Source organism: Rhincodon typus, chromosome 8 (genome assembly GCF_021869965.1).
Source record: "Rhincodon typus isolate 14 chromosome 8, sRhiTyp1.1, whole genome shotgun sequence".
Classification (NCBI taxonomy): Eukaryota; Metazoa; Chordata; class Chondrichthyes; order Orectolobiformes; family Rhincodontidae; genus Rhincodon; species Rhincodon typus.
In genome coordinates this window covers 77666053-77685369 of record NC_063339.1, presented here as the reverse complement: position 1 = coordinate 77685369, position 19317 = coordinate 77666053, and the positions used below count along the sequence as shown (strand labels likewise).

Below are 19317 nucleotides of genomic sequence, written 5' to 3'. Positions count from 1 at the left end.
TCCTGATTTACAGCATCCGCAGTTCTTTTGGTTTTTATCACTTTGATGGGATTGTACTATAGGCATCCCCCCAAGAGTAAGAGGAAATTGAGAAACAAATATGTAGGAAGATCTCAGATATATATAAGCATAACGTTGTAATGATGAGGAATTGTAATTTCCCAAACATTGACTAGGACTACCATAATGTTAAAGGTTTAGATGGTGAAGAATTTGTCAAATGTGTTCAAGAAAATTTTCTTTGAGTATGTGGATGCTCCTACTAGAGAAGGAGCAAAACTAGACCTTCTTTTGGGCAATAAGGCAGGGCAGGTGACAGAAGTAAAAGTGGGGGAACACTTTGGGTCTAGAAATCATAATTCTATTAGTTTCAAAATGGTTATGGAAAAGCAAAAGCCTTCCATTACAGTTTAAGTTTTTAATTAGAGTAAGGCAAATTTTAATGTAGGAGACAAGAACTTCCAAAAGTTGATTGGAGTAGACTGTTCACAGGTAAAAGGACGTCCGACAAGTGGGAGGCATTCAAGAGTGTGATAAGAGGTCAGAGGCATTTTGTTCCTGTTAGAGTGAGGGGTAAGGCTGGTAAGGTTAAGAAACAATGGATGAACAAAGATATTGAGGTTCTAATCAAGAATAAAAGAGAATTTTATTTTAGATATAGACAACTTGGTTCAATTGTATCTCTTAATCAATATAAAGAGTGTAGGGGCATTCTTGAGAGAGGAATCAGGAAGGCAAAGAGGGGATATGAGATAGCATTGGCAGAGAAGGTTAAGGATAATCCAAAGAGATTCTACAAATGCATTAAAAGCAATAGGGTAACTGGAGAGAGGGTAACACCTCCAAGATCAAGGAGATCATTTTTGTGTTGAACCTCTGGAGATAGGAAGAGATACTAAATGAATATTTTGTGTCAGTTTTTAACTGTGGAGAAAGAAATGGAACCTAGAGAATGCAGAGAAATAAACTTTGATGTTTTAAAAACAGTTCACATTACAGAAGAGGAAATTTGGGAGGTCTTAGGGAATATAAAGGTGGATAAATCTCTGGGACCTACTCTAATGTATCCAGAACGATGTAGGACGTATGGGAGGAAATTATGAGACCCCTTGCAGAAATATTTGTACCATCTATAACTATGGGTGAAGTGCCTGATGGCTGAAGGGTGGCTAGTGTTGTACCTTGTTTAAGGAAGGTTGTAAGGAAAAACAGGGGAACCAGAGACCTGTGAGTTTGACTTCAGTTGTGGGTAAATTGTTGGAGGTAATTTTAAAAGATAGTATTTATGTACATTCAGAGTGGCAAAAATTGATCAGGAATAGTCAACATGGTTTTGTGCTAGGAAAATCTTGTTCTACAAACTTGATTGAGTTTGTTGAGGAAGTTACCAATAAGATTGCTGATGGCAGGGCAGTAGATGTTGTTTATTTTGATTTTAGTAAAGCCTTTGATAAGGTTCTGAAAGTAGATTAATTAGTAAAATTAGGTGACATGGGATTCAGGGTGAGCTTGCCAATTGGATACATAATTAGCTTAATGGCAGGAGACAGAGAGTAATGGTGGAGGGTTGACTTTCAAACCGGAGGCCTGTGACCAGTGGTATTCCATAGGGATCGATTCTGGGTCCTCTTTTGTTTGTCATTTATATAAATAATTTGATGAGAATATAGAAGACATGGTTAGTAAGTTTGCGGATGACACTAAAATTGGTAGTGTATTAGACAGTGAAGAAAGGTTTTCTAAATTTACAGAGGGATCTTGATCAAATGGGTGAATAGACTGAAAAACAGCAGCTGGAGTTCACTCTGGATACATGTGAGGTATTGTATTTTGGTACAACAAACAAGGGTAGAGCTTATACAATTACAGTAGTGTTGTAGAACAGAGGGACCTAGGGGTGCAGGTACATAATTCTTTGAAGTTTGCGTTGCATATAGACAGTGGGTAAAAAGGCATTTGGCATGCTTGTCTTCATTGCTCAGTCTTTTGAGTATAGGAGTTGGGAAGTCATGTTGAGGTTGTACAGGACATTGGTGAGACCTCTTCTGGAATGCTGTGTCGAATTCTGGTCGCCCAGTTACAGGAAGGATATTATCAAGCTGGAGAGGGTTCACAAGAGATTTAACAGGATGTTGCTGGGTATGGAAGGCTTCAGTCGTAATGAAAGGCTGGATAGGCTGGGATTTTTTCCACTGGAGCGTAGGAGGTTGAGAGGCAACCTGCTAGAAGTTTATAAACTAATGAAGGGTATAGATTGAGAAAAAACAACCACCATTAGCTCTAAGATTGGGGAGTTCAAGACTAGGGGGCACATTTTTAAGGTGAGTGGAGAGAGATGTAAAAAGGACATAAAAGAGGCGATTTTTTTTTTAAACTCAGAGGGTGGTTCGCATGTGAAAAGAATTTCTTGAGGAAGTGGTGGGGATGCGGATACAATTCCGAAGTTTAAAAGACATTTGGATAAGTACATGAATAGGAAATGTTTGGAGGGATATGGGCTAGAAGCAGGCAGGTGGGACCAGTTTAGTTTGGAATTATGTTTGGCACGGATTGGTTGGACCAAAGGGTCTGTTTCCATGCTGTGTGACTATGACTCTATGTAGTCCTGACTACAGGGTCTCAATGTCCCTGGCTATACTGTGTTGTTCAGCTGAAGATTCCCTTCTATGTAGCCTACTAACCAATACTGGGGCTTAGGTAAACAAAATGGGAAATAGTTCAATTTCCTGAACTATCACCTTTCATTTCGATGAGCACAAAGATTATGCAAGTTATTTATCAGAAATACATTATCAATTCCACTCAACTCACCAGGTTGATCCTGATACTCCAATTATGTAGGTTACACAGTCCAGGACATGTATCTGCTGTAGACCATGCAGAATACCATAAAGGGACGTCATTGCTCGAACTCCACCCCCTGACGCGAGGATTGCTATAACAGGCACCTGTAAGTTATAAACAGGATGAATCAGAATGCCATACAGGGATGCCACTTCTCCATCAGTGATCGCTATAATGGAATCATATAATTCCATGCACAAAAGGAGACCATTTGGCCACCTTTGAGCAAGTCAACTCTTAGACAGTTTTCTAATAAGTCCCAATCATCAAGTGAGGACTGGTCCATGGAAGTAGTTACCTTAAATTAAAAAAAAGGGTGAATTATGTCATCTGTAAATTTACTTGACATCATGACACACAACACTTTTTATCCACACAGTACTATACAAGCAAAATCTTGTACATTAAAAGAAGAAACAGGAGCAACTGTATTTTCCTGATTCTAATGAAACAAACTGGATCAAATACAAACATTTGATTGTTTTGATAAAAAGCACATAATTAAACATGTAAATAAGCAAAGAAAACATGATAAAACTTTATGATTCACTAATTAGCCTCCATCTGGATGCGACGTTTGTCCATTTCTGGGAACCATACTTTAGGATGAATGTCAAGGTTGGATAGAACATAACAAAAGTTTGTTGTATGAGCATGAACAAAAATGTTTTAGAAAGGCAACATTTGCTGAACTATGGAGAAAAACAGGGAAACTAATTGGATACTTCCCCCAGAAAACCAGCAGAAACTATCAACCAAATAGGTTTATTCTATATTTTGTAATGTTCTAGACAGTCTAAAGGCAAAAATAATAACTTAATCCAGAGAATGAGCACAAGTCCATGGAACCAGTTTGCTTAATAAAGGTAATTTTGGAAAAACAGGTGTGAAATGCTGAGTGATGGTCCAAAGACCTATGAACATACAAACTAACATATAAAATAGGAGCAAAATAGACCACTGCCTTTAGTAGAATCTGCATTTACATATCGTCTTTCATATGAACATAAAGTCAGAAGCATGAGTAGGCTATTTAGTGCCTTCAGCCAGCTCTGCCATTTCATAATGGTAAGGTTATGTCTGATCTGTTTGTGGCTTCAACCGCACTATCCTGCCTACCCCAACCATTCAACTCCCTTGCTACTGTTGAAACCATCACTATTTTTCTCATTTTTACACTGGAACGGAGATCTGAAGGTAGCTGGTACGAAAAAAAAAAAGAGGAGAGAACAAATGATGTTTGCTTTTGGGAACTGGCCTGGAACCATAATGCAGGTTAATTACTGCACTGTAGTCAATCAGGTTCTGGGATAAATCCATGCTCAGTGACTGACAGATGGTTTGAAGTTGAATTTGTCAGTCAAGGGAGGCCAAAGAGAATGTTTTTTAAAAAAAGTAAAGAGTGAACTGGCTCCAGATTTTATTTTTAAGCATGGACACAGCTTTGTTTTGGAAACTTCCGATTGAGATTGTTGTTTAGTCTTGGCTCTTTCTAGTTATTCTTCAGTTATCGACTTGGGGAAAATTCTGAGAAAAGAACCCCAGTCTGTAAGAACGAAGTAAAAGTTTCCAAAGATCTGTGGAAGCTATTTGCACTGACTAGTAACATCAGAGTTCAAGCAAGATATACAGTCTTATGTACCTGTTATACAACGCATCATCCAAGGATTTTATGAGGCCTAGTATCCATAATTGATATGATTATTGTGCTGGCAAATTATGATTCTTTAATACGTTTATCCCTCAACTGTGTCCGTCTATTGGTATGAGAGTTGGGGGGAGGATGGTATTTATGATTGATTGTTGCTTAGATTGTGGACACTAATTAGATAGCCTTGTAGTTTTATTTGTGTTCTGCTAATTGATATGTTAATAATAAATTGTTAATTTTTGTTGAAGTTATAAACTTGGTTTCCAAGATCTATTATTTGTTAAGTCTGGTCTGGGACAACTGAATAATTTGGAGGGTTACTAAATGTTTTAATTTCACTGTGTTGTCAATCCAGTGATAGTAAGGCTCATTGGTTTGGCTTGTTATCCCTGCGTCCTAACACTAATCAAATGTCTAATGCACATTCAATGGTCTTCCTCTACCACTAAGGAGAAGACAGTAAAACAGACTCAGAATCCTGTAAGAGAAAAGAATTCTCTTCATTGTGAACTCGAGACAAGAGACCTGGGCATTGACAGAGATGTCTCCATAAGGCCCCAGTGAAAGACTGGAACTTCGGGCCACCTCACTCTTGTACCAGCTGTCCATAGCTAATTGTCAGGAGGTAGATTTGGAATGTTCTCTGGCTGGGGGCTATGCAACCTATGTGACAGTCAGGGAGTACACTTCTTATTTTTGGGACCTTCTAAGAAAACATGAATTTGTAAACACTGACGTTTTGTTGACAAAGTCCCAGATTTGGTACTGGCATCAGTAGCTAGGTACAGTAGGAATCCCACTGCTGAACTGTGCTCTCTGCTCATTTCATGACTGAGAACTGGACCTCATGCACCCCAATTTCTACCCTAGGGAGTACTGGGCAGAAGTTCTGCTCTCTGTACTTCAAAGGCGATTTTAAAGAACTGGGGAAAACAGAGAAGATTCACAAGGATGCTACCAGAATTATAAGGAGACAACTGTTAGAAAAGAATGAGCAAGACAAAACCTTTCTCTGGAAAACAGAAGACAAAGAGTTGACCTAAAAGAGCTCATAGACTCAAGAGGCCTACAGCACAGATAAAGGACCTTCAGTTCAATTCCGGCTCGAAGGAGTTCCCACCTTCCTTCCATGACCAACCTTCCCTCTCATCCCCGCCTCCTTGACCTGACACAATCTGTCCATCTTCTCTCCCACCTATCCGCCCCAAACATCCCACTGACCAATCCACACCACTCCCAACCTGTACTCACCTATCACCATCCCACCTACCCTCCCAGGCCCCATCCCTCCTCTCTCTATTTGTTTCGGAGTTCCCTTCCCCCTCCCCGTTTCTGAAGAAGGGTCCCAACTTGAAATGTCAACTTTCCTGCTCCTCTGATGCTGCATAGCCTGCTGTGTTCCTCCAGCTCCATACTGTGTTGTTTCTGACTCCAACATCTGCAGTTTTTGCTATCTCTGACTGAATAAGCTGAGGCTATATTCCCTAGAGCATCAGAGGCTGAGGGGTGATGTTATAGAGGTTTATAAAGTCATGAGGGACATGGTTAGGGTAAATAGTCAAGGTGTTTTCCCCAGTTTGGGAGAGTTCCAAACTAAAGGGCATAGGTTTAAGGTGAGAGGGGAGAGATTTACAAAGGACATGAGGGGAAACTTTTTCATGCAGAAGGTGGTACACGTATGGAATGAGCTGCCAGAGGAAGTGGTAGAGGCTGGTACAATAACAACATTCAAAAGGCATCTGGATGGGTATATGAATAGGAAGGATTAGAGGGATATGAGCCAAATGCTGGCAAATGGGACTAGATTTATTTAGGATATCTGGTCAGCATGGACAAGTTGGACCGAAGGGTCTGTTTCCACGCTGTACATCTCTATGACTCTATGAGGACATCAAGTCTGTGCCAGTCAAAAACAAGCACTTAACTATTCTAATTCCATTTTCCAAGCGTTGTGTGCTTTGGAATCATAAGTGCACATCTAAATACTTTTTGAATATTATGAGAGTTTCTGCCCCTACTACTTTTACAAGCAGTGAGTTCCAGATTCCCACCACCATCTACACGTTTCCTCACATCCACACTAAACCTCCTGCCCCTTACATTAAATCAATGCCCTGGTCACCAATCCCTCCACTAAGGGAAAAGTTTCTTCCTGTCCACGCTACCTACGCCTCTCATAATTTCATATATCTCAATCATGTCACCCCCTCATTCTTTTCTGCTCAAAGGAAAACAACCCCAATTTATCCAAGAGAGATAGTAAGAACTGCAGATGCTGGAGTCAGAGATAACACAGTGTGGAGCTGGAGGAACACAGCAGGCCAGGCAGCATCAGAGGAGCAGGAAAGCTGATGTTTTGGGTCAGGACCCTTCTTCAGAAATGGGGGAGGGGAAGGGGGCTCTGAAATAAACAGAGAGAGGAGGGGATAGGGCTGGGGAAGGTAGGTGGGATGGTGATAGGTGAGTGCAGGTCAGCAGTGGTGCGGATTAGTTAGTGAGGTGGAAGGAGTGGATAGGTGGGAGAAAAGACAGATAGGCTGTGTCATGTCAAGGAGGCGGGGATGAGAGGGAGGGTTGGTCATGGAATGAGGTCAGGGTTTGGGGAGATCTTGAAGCTGGTAAAGTCCACATTTAGACCATTGGGTTGTAGGCTCCCAAGGCAGAATATGAGGTGTTGCTCCGCCAGTTTCTGAGTGGTGTCATTGTGACACTGGAGGAGGCCCAAGATGGACATGTCGTCCAGGGAGTGGGAGGGGGAGTTGAAATGGTTTGCGACTGGAAGGTGTTGTCATTTGTCGTGAACTGAGCGTAGGTGCTCTACAAAGTGGTCTCCAAGCCTCCGCTTGGTCTTACCAATACAGAGGAGGCCACATTGGGAGCAGCGGATGCAGTACACCACATTAGTGGATGTGCAGGTGAACGTTTGTCTGATGTGGAAGGTTTTTTTGGTTCCTTGGATGGAGGTGAGGGGGGAGTTGTAGGGGCAGGTGTAGCACTTCCTGCGGTTGCAGGGAAAGATGCTGGGGCTAGTGAGGAGTGTGGAGCGGATGAGGGAGTCGTGGAGAGCGCGGTCCCTACAAAAGGCAGATAGGGGTGGGGAGGGAAATATATCTTAGGTTTTGGGGTCGGATTGCAGGTGGCGGAAGTGGCGGAGAATGATATGTTGAATTTGGAGGTTAGTGGGGTGATACATGAGGACAAGGAGGATTCTGTCTTTGTTTTTGTTGCGGGGAGGGGGTGTGAGGGCAGAGCTGTAGTAAACACAAGAGATGCGGTTGAGAGCATTTTCGACCACTAAGGGGGAAGTTGCAGTCCTTGAAATAAGAGGACATCTGGAATGTTCAGGAGTGGAACGCCTCATCTTGGGAGCAGATGCGGTGGAGGCAGAGGAATTGGGAGTAGGGGATCACATTGTTGCAGGATGGTGGGTGAGAGGTGGTGTGGTCTAGGTAGCTGTGGGAGTCAGTGGGCTTGAAATAGACATCAGTTTCGAGGCGGTCACCAGAGATGGAACAAAGAGGTCCAGGAAGGAGAGGGAGGTATCAGAGATGGTCCGGTGAACTTGAGGTTGGGGTGAAAGGTTTTAGTAAAGTTGATGAACTGTTCAAGCTTCTCGTGGGAGCACGAGGCAGCGCTGACAGTCATCGATGTAGTGGAGGAAGAGTGGGGGATAGCCAGTGTAGCTGCGGAAGAGGGACTGTTCCAAGTATCCTACAAAGAGGCAGGCATAGCTTGGGCCCATGCGGGTTCCCATGGCCATCCCCTTAGTCTGTAGGAAGTGGGAGGAGAAGTTGTTAAGGGTAAGGAGGAGTTCAGTTAGGTGGATAGGGGGGACTGGTTGGGCCTGCGGGAGATGAAGAAGCGGAGGGCTTTTAGGCCATCTGCACGGGGAATGCAAGTGTACAGGGATTGGATGTCTCTATTTATTTCAGAGCTCCCTTCCCCCCCCCCCCATTTCTGAAGAAGGGTCCCGGCTCGAAATGTCAGTTTTCCTGCTCCTCTGATGCTGCCTGCCCTGCTGTGTTCCTCCAGCTCCACACTGTATTATCTCTAATCTATCCAATCGCTCTTCACAACTCAAAATCTCCAGCCCTGGCAACATTCTGGTAACTCTCCCCTGCACCCTTTTCAGTGCAATCTTATAATATGCATTCCAGACATATACCATACAACACTCTGTCGCTCCCTTGACTGGTCACCCTTGGCAAACATGAAAGACTGCCTAATTTCCTGGCAAGTCTCTGTTTGGCTGGTGCTGTTATGGATATGTTGTCCCAGTCGAATTCGTGTCCTTCTTTGTCCGTATGTACTGAGACCAGTGAGAATTGGTCGTGTCTCTAGGTGTTCATGTATCCTTACTGTCAGTTTTCTTCCAGTTTGGCTTCCACACAGACAAAGAACACAAATTTGACTGGGACAACACATCCATAATAGCACAAGCCAAACAGACATGCCTGGGAATTCCTGGAGGCCTGGCAATCCAACTGGAACTCCATCAACAAACACATTGAACTAGATCCGATGTACAAACCACTGAAAAACAAAACCAGAAGTGATGCCAACCACCCCAGCAAACCGAGGCATATAAATAACAAGCGGGACAGAACACTGACGCTTCACTGGAGGCGCAATGACGATGTTACCTAGCAGCGTGACGAAACGTCTGCAATCAAACATGCCGGCTCAGCGAGCATGTCTACAACCTCAAGATCTGACCACACAGCCTGAAAATATATTCAATGATGGAACATCCACAACCCTACCAATGGGGTAGAGAATTCCATAAATTCACAGCTCTGAGTGAAGTTATTTCTCCTTATCTCCACCTTTAAAGGGGAGACTCCTCATTTCAAACTATTTCTAGTGCCTTTTATTAAGTAACATTTAACCATCCAATCAAATTCCCTCAGGATCTCAAATGTTTCAGAAAACTCTCATTTTTCGAAGTTCCAGTGGATACAGATCCAAACTGTCCAATCTTCCCCTGCAAGGTAACCCAAGTTTATGTTTTCCCAGCTAATGTGGTGGGATTTGAAATTGTAGCACTAACCTGGCCTCACTTCCTAAAGGAGTGACATCACCACAACATCAATGACTCTATTTACAGCAAGAATTATTGTCAGCAAATGTTTTACATTTTTCAAAACATTGAGAACTACACTAATGTAGTTACTTGAAGAACAGAAAAGGGTTCCTTTCCCTCCCCTCTACCCAAAATTAAAGAAGTATGTGTAACCAGTTCACTACATTCTTTGTTTTACTTCATACATTGCTGTCCTTCGGAGTCTTCTTTAAGTTCAGTACTTTCTTCAGTGCTCGTGCGCTAAATTTCTTTCTCTTTACAAGGAATTCTTTCTCTGAATCAGCAATGTCAAAATTCAGGCGCACATCAAGATCTTCATAGCTGTGCAACAAAAATATTCACAGTCAAACCCAATCTGTTCAGTGAGAAAGTATTAATCAGTTTAGCCCACTGAACTAACGGGTTAAGACTGACCTGAAAGCAATGGTCAGATTAAATAATAAACTTAAATAAAAGACATTCCAGTGTATACATTTCAGAGAGTGCTAATTACCGAACAAGTTTTGCAGAAGAGAATGTTTATGAATAGATACAGGCAGAATCTACCTTTGTTGAATTAGTAAAGAAAGGCTTTGAAGAGAGAGACAATAGACAGGAAGAGGAGTAAGTGATTTAGGTCTTCAAGTCTTTTTAGCAATAACTTATATTCAGAAAGCACCTTCAGCAGAATGAAACATCCCAAACTCTCACAGACATTATAAAACAAACCTTTGACCCTAAGCTATGTAAGGAGACATTCGGTCAGATGGAGGGATACTGTTAAGGAGTGTCTTAAGGTGGAGACTGAGATAAGGAGACCAAGAGGTTTAAGGAGGGAATTCCTGAGTTTCGGGCCAATGCCGGTGAAGGCATGATTACCATTGGAGGAGCCACTAAAACTGAGAATGCTCGCAACAGGACAAAACTGGAGAAGTAAAGATATCTTGAAGGGTTCTAGGGCTGGAGGAAATCACAGAATCAGGAAAGGCCAAGCTATGGAGGGATTTTAAAACAAGGATGAGAATTTTAAAATGAAGGTTTTGGACAACTGGGAGAGAAGGCTACACCAAGTGCATGGTGTGTTGGATGAGTGGAGTATGGTGAGTTACAACACAGGCAGCAGAATTTAGAGAGGGTATAATGTTAAGGGTCAGCCAGGAGAGTGCTGGAATAGTCAAGTTTGGCAGTAGCAAACCGACAGAAGAGCTGAGGTGCATTGGATGAGTCAGCTGGGCAATGTTATAGAGGTGGAAACTCCTGGTCTTCACAATGGCGCAGTTATGTAGCTGAAAGCCAAAGTCAAGGTCAAAACTCTGTGGTTGCAAACAGTCTGGTACAGTCTCAGTCTTGGAGATGATTAGTTAGTGATAAAGAAGTAGGATTCATAACAGAGACAAGAGGCAATAGCTTCAGACTTCTCAATAATAAACTGGAGGAAATTTCTGATTATTCAGGACTGAGTGTAAGACAAGCAGTCTTGACAATCTAGAAACAGAGGATGGAGTAAGAGGAGATACTAATATAAAAGCTGACCGTTGTGTGTACACATAGAAACTGATGTATTTTCAGGATGTTGTTGCTGGGAGACACGTGTGGATGAGAAACTGGAGGAGCCAAGGATAGTTGCTTGCAGGACACAAGGGCTAATGAGAACGAGTGTGAGAATAGGAAGGGCAAGCATTAGAGGGGACTGGAAGCAGGCTGAATGCATTACTCAGCAAGTTGTATGATGTTAGAGAGCTATCAAGGAGAATATTGTGATCAATAGTGTTACACAGCGGGCAGGTCAAAAAGCAGGAAGATCAAAAGTCAAATAGGATTTATTCAGGTAAGAACCATTTAGATATTTTGCTAGAGGCAGTAATATGATTGGAGCAATTCAAACATGGAATTCCAAGAACAATGGGAATGGATCTGGAAGAAGAGAACACATTCAGCGATTGGAGAGAAAAGCAGGTTTGCAGATTGTACGGTAGTTTGCAAGGGGAGTGTTTCTTTTAAAAAGGGAAGAGGTGGTGACAGCAAACATCAGCTCTCCCTCCTGCACACCCCTCCAGCCACACATTCTTCTGGAATAACCACCTATTTCTATACTCACTAGCATGCAGCACCAGAAGTAATCTAGAAATTTTTTTTTATTCACTCATGGGACGTGAGCAATGCTGGCTGGCCAGCATTTTATTGCCTGTGCCTAGCTATCTTTGAGTAAGTGGTGATGGTGCTGAAGGCAAAGGATTATTAAGGCAGGTTCAAAAGAGAAAGGAACAGAACTTGAGCAGACAACAATCTCAGCTAAAATGCAAATCAGGAGGGAAGTTACATGATGAACAATTTTGTGGTAAAACAATCAAGACAGCAAGAGAGGATCTCCTGAACAAATCTCTTGAGACAAAGGGCACGAAAGAAGATACAAGTTCAGGGCTGGAGCAGAAGGGAGCTCTGGAGGAAGCTTGGCTGAGTGGGCTACAAGTGGAAGGGAGATGGCAGAGGCAGCTGATTGGATACTGTCAGTGAAAAATAAATCCTTGCACTTAAACAGTTGGAGGTGAAGCTGTGGCCATCCTCTTTTCTAACAGATATACTCTTTTTCATTTTGCTGGGGAGAAGACTGCAGAGAAGAAAGTAGTGAGAGCCAACTTCACTGGCAGCATGGGTGGGTCTGCTGCATAAGAAGGGAGGAAGGGCTACAATGGTAGGGGGTTAAAACGTAAGGAGAACAAACAGGCATTTCCGCGGCTGCAGAAGACGCTCCAGGATGTTATGTTGCCTCCCTGGTGCCAAGGTCAGGGACGTCACTGGCGCAAGATATTCTGAAAGGGCAGGGCAAATGGACAGAAATTATAGTATATATGGGCACAGTGGCTCAATGGGTTAGCACTGCTGCATCAGGTTCGATTCCAGCCTTGGGTGACTGCCTGTGTGGAGTACACACGTTCTCCCCATGTCTGTGTGGGTTTCCTCCAGGTGCTCCAGTTTCTTCCCACAGTCCAAAGATGTGCACTTTAGGTGGTTTGGCCATGCTAAGTTGTCCTGTAATATCCAGGGATGTGCAGTCGAGGTGGGTTAGCCACGGGAAATGTGGGGTTATGGAGGTATGGTGGAGGAGCTGGGTCTGGGTCAGATGCTCTTCAGAGGGTTAGTGCAGCCTCAAATGGCTGAATGGCCTCTTTCCACACAGTAGGGATTCTATGATTCTATATTGGCACCAGTGACATAGGCAGAAAAAGAGATGAGGTCCTGAAAACAGAATTTATAGAGTGAACAACGGGATCCACAAGGTAGTAGTCTTGTATTCAGGTCCAGTTGAGCTTCTGGCCCTTGGGATTACCACTGGACTCGCCACAAACACAGTGGCTTTCAGAGCTGGTCAAAGGCTAGGAATGTCACAGCAAATAACTCATCTCCCAACTCGACAAAGCCTGTCCACTATCTATAAAGCAAAAGTCAGGAATATCTTGGAATACTCCCCATTTGCCTGGATGAGTGCAGCTCCAACAACATTCAAAAAGCTTAACATCATCCAGGTCAAAGCAGCCTGCTTGATTGACATCATATCCAGAACCATTCATTCTGTCCACCATGACTCTCAGTAGCAGGAGTGGGTACTATCTACAAGATATACTTCAGAAATTCACCAAAGCTCCTTAGACAGCACCTTCCAAATCCACAACGACATCCACTTAGAAGGACAAGGGCAGTAGATACTTGGGAAATCCTCTCTCAGACACTCATTATTCTGTCTCAGAAGTATATTGCTGTTGTTTCACTAATTGCTGGGTCAAAATCCTGCAATCCCCTCCCTAAGGGGCATTGTGGGTCAACCTGCAGCACGAAGACTGCAGCGGTTCAAGGTGGCAGCTCACCACCACTTACTCAAAGATAGCTAGGCACAGGCAATAAAATTCTGGCCAGCCAGCATTGCTCACGTCTCATGAGTGAATAAAAAAAAATTTCTAGATTACTTCTGGTGCTATATGCTCGTGAGTATAGAAATAGGAGGTTACTCCAGAAGAATGTGTGGCTGGAGAGGTGTACAAGAGGGAGAGCTGATGTTTGTACAATGCAGACAGATCGCACCTGAACCAGAATGAGACCAGCATCCATACAGAGAGCTTTGCTAATGCTGTCGCGAGGGTTCAAACTTGGCAAGGAGGTGGGATCATGAGAGAAGGTTCAGCAGGTGGAGATGCATTGCCAAAATTAGAAGAGACAGCAAATAAGTCAGAAAGACACAGAAATTACAGGCCAGTTATGGCACAAGGGATTTTGCAAGGTGGATGGTATTTATTTCAGTGCAAGGAGTTTGATGAACAAAACAGATGAGTTGAGGGCACGAATTAAAAGATAGTGAGTGATGTCTTGCTGTCACTGGTTGAAAGGGAGAGCAGTGTTTTCAGTTCAATATTCCAGGAAACAGGGAAGATAGGGAATGACGAGGAGTAGGTGTCACAACATTGATCAGGGATTCAATTACAGCAGTTAGGAGGGATGGCATCTTAGAAGGCAGAGTTCTAAATGAATACTTAATGTCAGAATTCACCAATGAGATGGATTATGTGGGTATAGAGGTCAGGGCGCAAGGACTGATATACTTAAAGAAATTAGTAAAGACAGAGAGGAGTTTCTGAGTAATCTGGCAGGTTTTAAAGAAGATTAATCTCAAGAGCCAGATGAAATGTATACCAGGCTGTTGAATGAGACAAGGGAGGAAATTGCAGGGGCACTGGCAATAATTTTCAATTCCTCTCTGGATACAGGAGTCTCTCAGACAATTGGAGGACAGCCAACATGCTATCGTTATTCAAGAAGGGAGAAAGATAATGCAGGAAACTACAGGCCAGTCATTCTAACTTCAGTGGTGGGGAAACTATTGAAAGCAATTACGAGGGACAGAACTAATCTGCACTTGGAGAGACCAAGATTAATCAGGAATAGTCAGCATGGATTTGTTAAGGGAAGGTCATGTCTGTTCAACTTGATCGAATTTTTCAAAGAGGTGACCAGGTGTTTAGGTGAAGACAAAGCATTCAACGTAGTCTACTTGGACTTCAGCAAGGCTTTTGATAAAGTCTTGCATGAGAGACTCAATTTATAGCCAAATAACAATCTGCCTTCCTCTTTTTGCAAACAAAGTGGATAACCTCATTTTTATTCATATTATACTGCATCTGCCCATTCACTCAGCCTGTCTGACTCACACTGCAACATCTCTGCATTCTCCTCACTTTGTGTCGTCTGCACATTTTGAGATATTACGTTTAGAGTTCCCTCATCAAGCAGCAACATACTGTGAAAAGTTGAGGTCCTAACGCTGATCCCTGTGAGGCCCCACTAATTACTGCCTGCCATTCAGAAAAAGACCGATCTTTTCCTATTGTTTCCTGTCTGCTAATTAGTTTTCTATGCATCTCAATACATTAGCCCAATTCCACACGTTTTAAACTGTAATCTTGAGATTTTGTCAACAGCCTTTTGAAAGTCCAAATAAAACACAACCACCGACTCTCCCGACCAACTCTACTAGTTACATCCTCGAAGAATTCCAGTAGATTGGACAAGCATGATTTCCGTTTTGTAAATCCAAGCTGACTGTGTCGGATCCTACCATTAAGTGCTTTGCTATAAAATTCTTGATAATGGACTCTAGCAACTTTCCCACTACCAATGTCAGACCTACTGGTCTATAATTCCCTGTATTTTCTCTATATCCCTTCCTAAATAGTGGGGCTACGTGAGCCACCCTCCCTTCAATCTGTAGGAGTTGCTCCAGAATCAAAATTATTTTGGAAGATGACCATCAATGCATCCACTATTTCTGGGGCCACTTCCTTAAATTCTCTGGTATGTAGATTATCAGGCCCTGGGATTTATCAGCCTTCAATCCCATCAATTTATCCACCAATACAAATTTAATTCAGTTCCTCATTCTCACTAAACCTGATTCCACAATGCTTTAAATTTACACAGTAATCTCGTGAGATTTGTCAAAAGCCTTTTGAAAGTCCAAATAAACCACAACCACTGACTCCCCGATCAACTCTACTAGTTACATCCTCAAAGAATTCCAGTAGATTGGTCTACTTGTCTGCAAGTTTGTCTGCACATCCCTGGACATTATAGGGCAATTTAGCATGGCCAATCTACCCAACCTGTGCATCTTTGGACTGTGGGAGGAAACAGGAGCACCTGGCAGAAACCCACACAGACACGGGGAAAGTATGCATACGCCACGCCACACAGACAGTCACCCAAGGCTGGAATCAAACCTGGGTCTCTACCGCTGAGATGCAGCAGTGCTAACCAACTGAGCCATCGTGCCATATATACTATGATCTCTGTCCGTTTGCCGTCCCTCCTCAGAATACTTTGCGCCAGTGATTTCCCTGACCAGGGAGGCAACATACCATCCTGGGGTCTCTTCAATTCAGTTCCTCATTCTCACTTAAACCCAATGTTCTTCATTATTTCTAATATGTTATTCCTGTTCTCCTTTGTGAAGTTAGAACAGAGGTATGAATTTAATTAGTTTGTCAGCCATTTTGTTTCCAGTTATAAAAATTGGTAAGTGTCTTTGTGGACTTGCTGAATTTCCTTGGCCGCCTGACGAAGTAGAGGCATTGTTGTGCTTTCTTGCCCATCACCTCCACCTTGGAGTGGACCATGACAGATTGATGACAGTCCATCACTCCCAGGAACTTGACACTCTCGACCATCTCCACCTCAGCACCATTGATGCAGATAGGGATGTGCCCTCCAATTCGTTTCCTGAAGCCAATGACCAGTGCTTCTGTTTTGTTGATCTTGATGGGGAGATTGTTGTTTTTGCATCATGCTGCTAAGCTCTCAATCTCTTTCCTGTATTCTGTCTCATCACTGTTTGAGATCCAACCTACAACTATGATGTCGGTCAGCAAACTTGTAAATGGAGTTGGGGGTGGGGTGCGGAGTTTGGCCACACAGTCATGAGCATATAAGGAGTACAGCAGGGGGCTGAGTACGCAGCCTTGCAGGACACTGGCGTTGAGGATTATGGTGGAGGAAGCGTTGGCGCCTATTACTGATTGCAGTCTATGGGTCAGGAAGTTGAGGATCCAGTTACAGAGGGAGGAGCTGAGACCTAGGTCGCAGAGCTTAGAGATGAGATTGTTTGCAATTATGGTGTTGAAGGCAGAATAAGCGTTCACTATGTAGAGGCCTGACGTGGGGATCCTTTTATCCAGATGTTCCAGGGATGAGTATAGGGCCAGGGAGATGGTGTCCGCTGAGGACCTGTTGCGCTGATGGGCAAATTGTGAAGTATCAAGGCAATTCAGTAGGCTGGAGTTGATGTAAGCCATGACTAACCTCTCAGAGCACTTCATAATTATGGAGATCAGAGCCACTGGCCAGTAGCCATTGAGGCTGCTTGACTTTTCTTTGGCACCGGGTTGATGGTAGTCTTCTTGAAACAGGTGGGGACTTCCAATCATAGTAAGGGGAGGTTAAAGATGTCTGCGAACTTTCCCGCCAGCTGGTCTGCATGGGATTTGAGCGCACAGCTGGGGAGACTCCACCCGGGCCAGTTGCTTTTCACGGATTCACTCTCAAGAAGACCGATCTAATGACTGCGGTGGTGACCGGGGTACTGGGATAGGTGACATCGTTTCACTGACCTTCTGTTCAAAGTGGGTGTAGAATGCATTGAGCTTGTTGCGTAGGGATGTATTGTTGCCTGTGATTCTGTTTGACTTCACTTTGTAGCCCAATATGTTGTGTAAGCCTTGCCAAAAACGACAGATGTCTGTATGGTTGGTCTGCGTCTCAAGCTTAGTTTGGTATTGCCTCTTGTCATCTCGGTTAGCCTTATGAAAGCTGTGTGTGGATTTCAGGGTGGCCAGACTTTAACTTTAATAGGGAGTACATCTCCCAATTCATCCATGGTTTCCAGGTGGGGAACATTTGGATTAACTTCTTCAGCATGCAGTCTTCTCCACACTTACTAATGAAGTCTGTGACAGGGTTCAAGAAGGCAGCTCACCACCATCTTCTCAATCACAACTAAGGATGGGCAATAAACACTGGCTAGTCAGTGATGTTCACATCTCACAAGTGCATTAAAAAAAAACTCCACCAGCACATTTTTCAGCCCTTGGAAGCAAAAACAGTATTCACCCAGCTGGAACATCATTTTTCAAGTAGCTCTTCACAAGTATAAGAGAAATAGTAAAAACTGAGGTTTATATACACATATCTAATGTATGAAGTTAATGGAACAGAAGTCAGAGATTAAAATGAACTCACCATTTCTTAGCCTTCAGTCTCAGGTCAACACTCTGATCCTAAGAGAGATCATGAGGAGGCAAAGTTACTTCTGCTAACCAATGCAAGCTCCCAGAACTGACTTAGTCCCCTCAGAGTTTAATTGTTGCTTAAACACGTCTACTATCAGCAACGCTTCCCGAACGTCTAGCACTGAAAAAGCAAGGGTTGAAAAGATCATATATTCTGTGGACCTGCTGGGGGAGGTAATATCGTTACAATATCATTATCATTCAAGTTTCCAGTGATGAATAATGGAAATGCAAGGATAAATAAATTTCTCTTGCATGTTACAGGCAAAAACCATGATGTACAAATAGCTCATGGTCTGTGAAAATTTTATCCAAAAAAACTGCAAATTCTCTTTTTTGCTTTTTCAAGTATCATGCTTTCTTCTAAAAGGCCTCTATTTGTTGCTTCTTTCCTCCATGTGGTTGGAAGGGATGCATTTTAGTTCTATTCTTTCTTGCACCACATACCATTCCCCAGTCAACAAGCTGGATGCAAGATTTATGACAAATACTAAAATCTAACAGGGCATGCAGGGAACAAGTGAGCTTGTTTTTTTCAGCTTTTTCCTTGAGGGAAATGTTTGGTCTCCACCCCCATTTCCCTCCGAGATACAGAATCAGGATATCCTTGCATTGGCAAATTTGACAGTTTGAAGTAGCACTGTAACAGTAAACACCAAAGCCTCGTTATGGGCTTGTATTCATAAAGTTGTTGCTGATGTGTTCACTTTAACAGGTCAGTTACAAATTGTAGCAACAGTCAAAATAGTTATGAAAACTTCAAATTGCTCACTCATAATAGTGGACAAATGGTCTTGGGAAGTGTGATCCAGTTTACTTTGATTCAGAAGGCATAATATTCAGTTTTTCATGAAGTGTCAAACTGAAGTTAAGGCCACTGCATTAATGATTGCATAACGTTTTAACCACTTCATATCTTCTTCTAGTTATTGTCAATCAGCCTGCTTGGACATGTTATGACATACTTTTGGGACAGGTGATACTAGAACACAGACTTCGGACTTAGAGGTAGAGATACTACCATTGCACCACAGGACCCTCACAACCTCTTTTCTATGCTTCGTAGAGTCAAAACGTGCCCTTTCCCTCAGTCAGGGATAATTTCTCTCCTGTGAAACCAAAGACAGACCCAATCTCCAACAAGACTGGAATCATTAAGCTTTATGGTGTAGAGTGGGGGATAGTGGGCGGGGCATTTAGCTGTGCCAGCTCTTTGAAAGTGTTTTCCAATTTACATTAGCGGCTATGGGATTTAAAAATAAAACTAAAAACAACATGGCTACCTTAGATAACAAGGTGTAGATCTGGATGAACACAGCAGGCCAAGCAGCATCAGAGGAGCAGGAAGGCTGACGTTTCGGGCCTAGACCCTTCTTCAGAAAATTTTCATTTCACTTTTGGCTAAAATAGTCTGGCCTCCTTTTTATTTT

The 19317-nt window shown here is 42.9% G+C and overlaps 1 protein-coding gene across 1 annotated transcript in view; it reads right to left on the bottom strand.

Annotated features, from left to right (window-relative positions):
- The window catches only part of LOC125483793 (cytosolic phospholipase A2 zeta-like), a 96437-nt gene that overhangs the window by 22526 nt on the left and 54594 nt on the right, over positions 1-19317 (bottom strand). The window contains exons 9-12 of the mRNA XM_048600477.1: positions 18853-18869; positions 17838-17875; positions 9764-9899; positions 2812-2948 (exon numbers count right to left, since the gene is read on the bottom strand). Of these exons, the coding sequence (XP_048456434.1) occupies positions 2812-2948; positions 9764-9899; positions 17838-17875; positions 18853-18869 (328 nt within the window). The remainder of the gene's footprint in view (positions 1-2811; positions 2949-9763; positions 9900-17837; positions 17876-18852; positions 18870-19317) is intronic.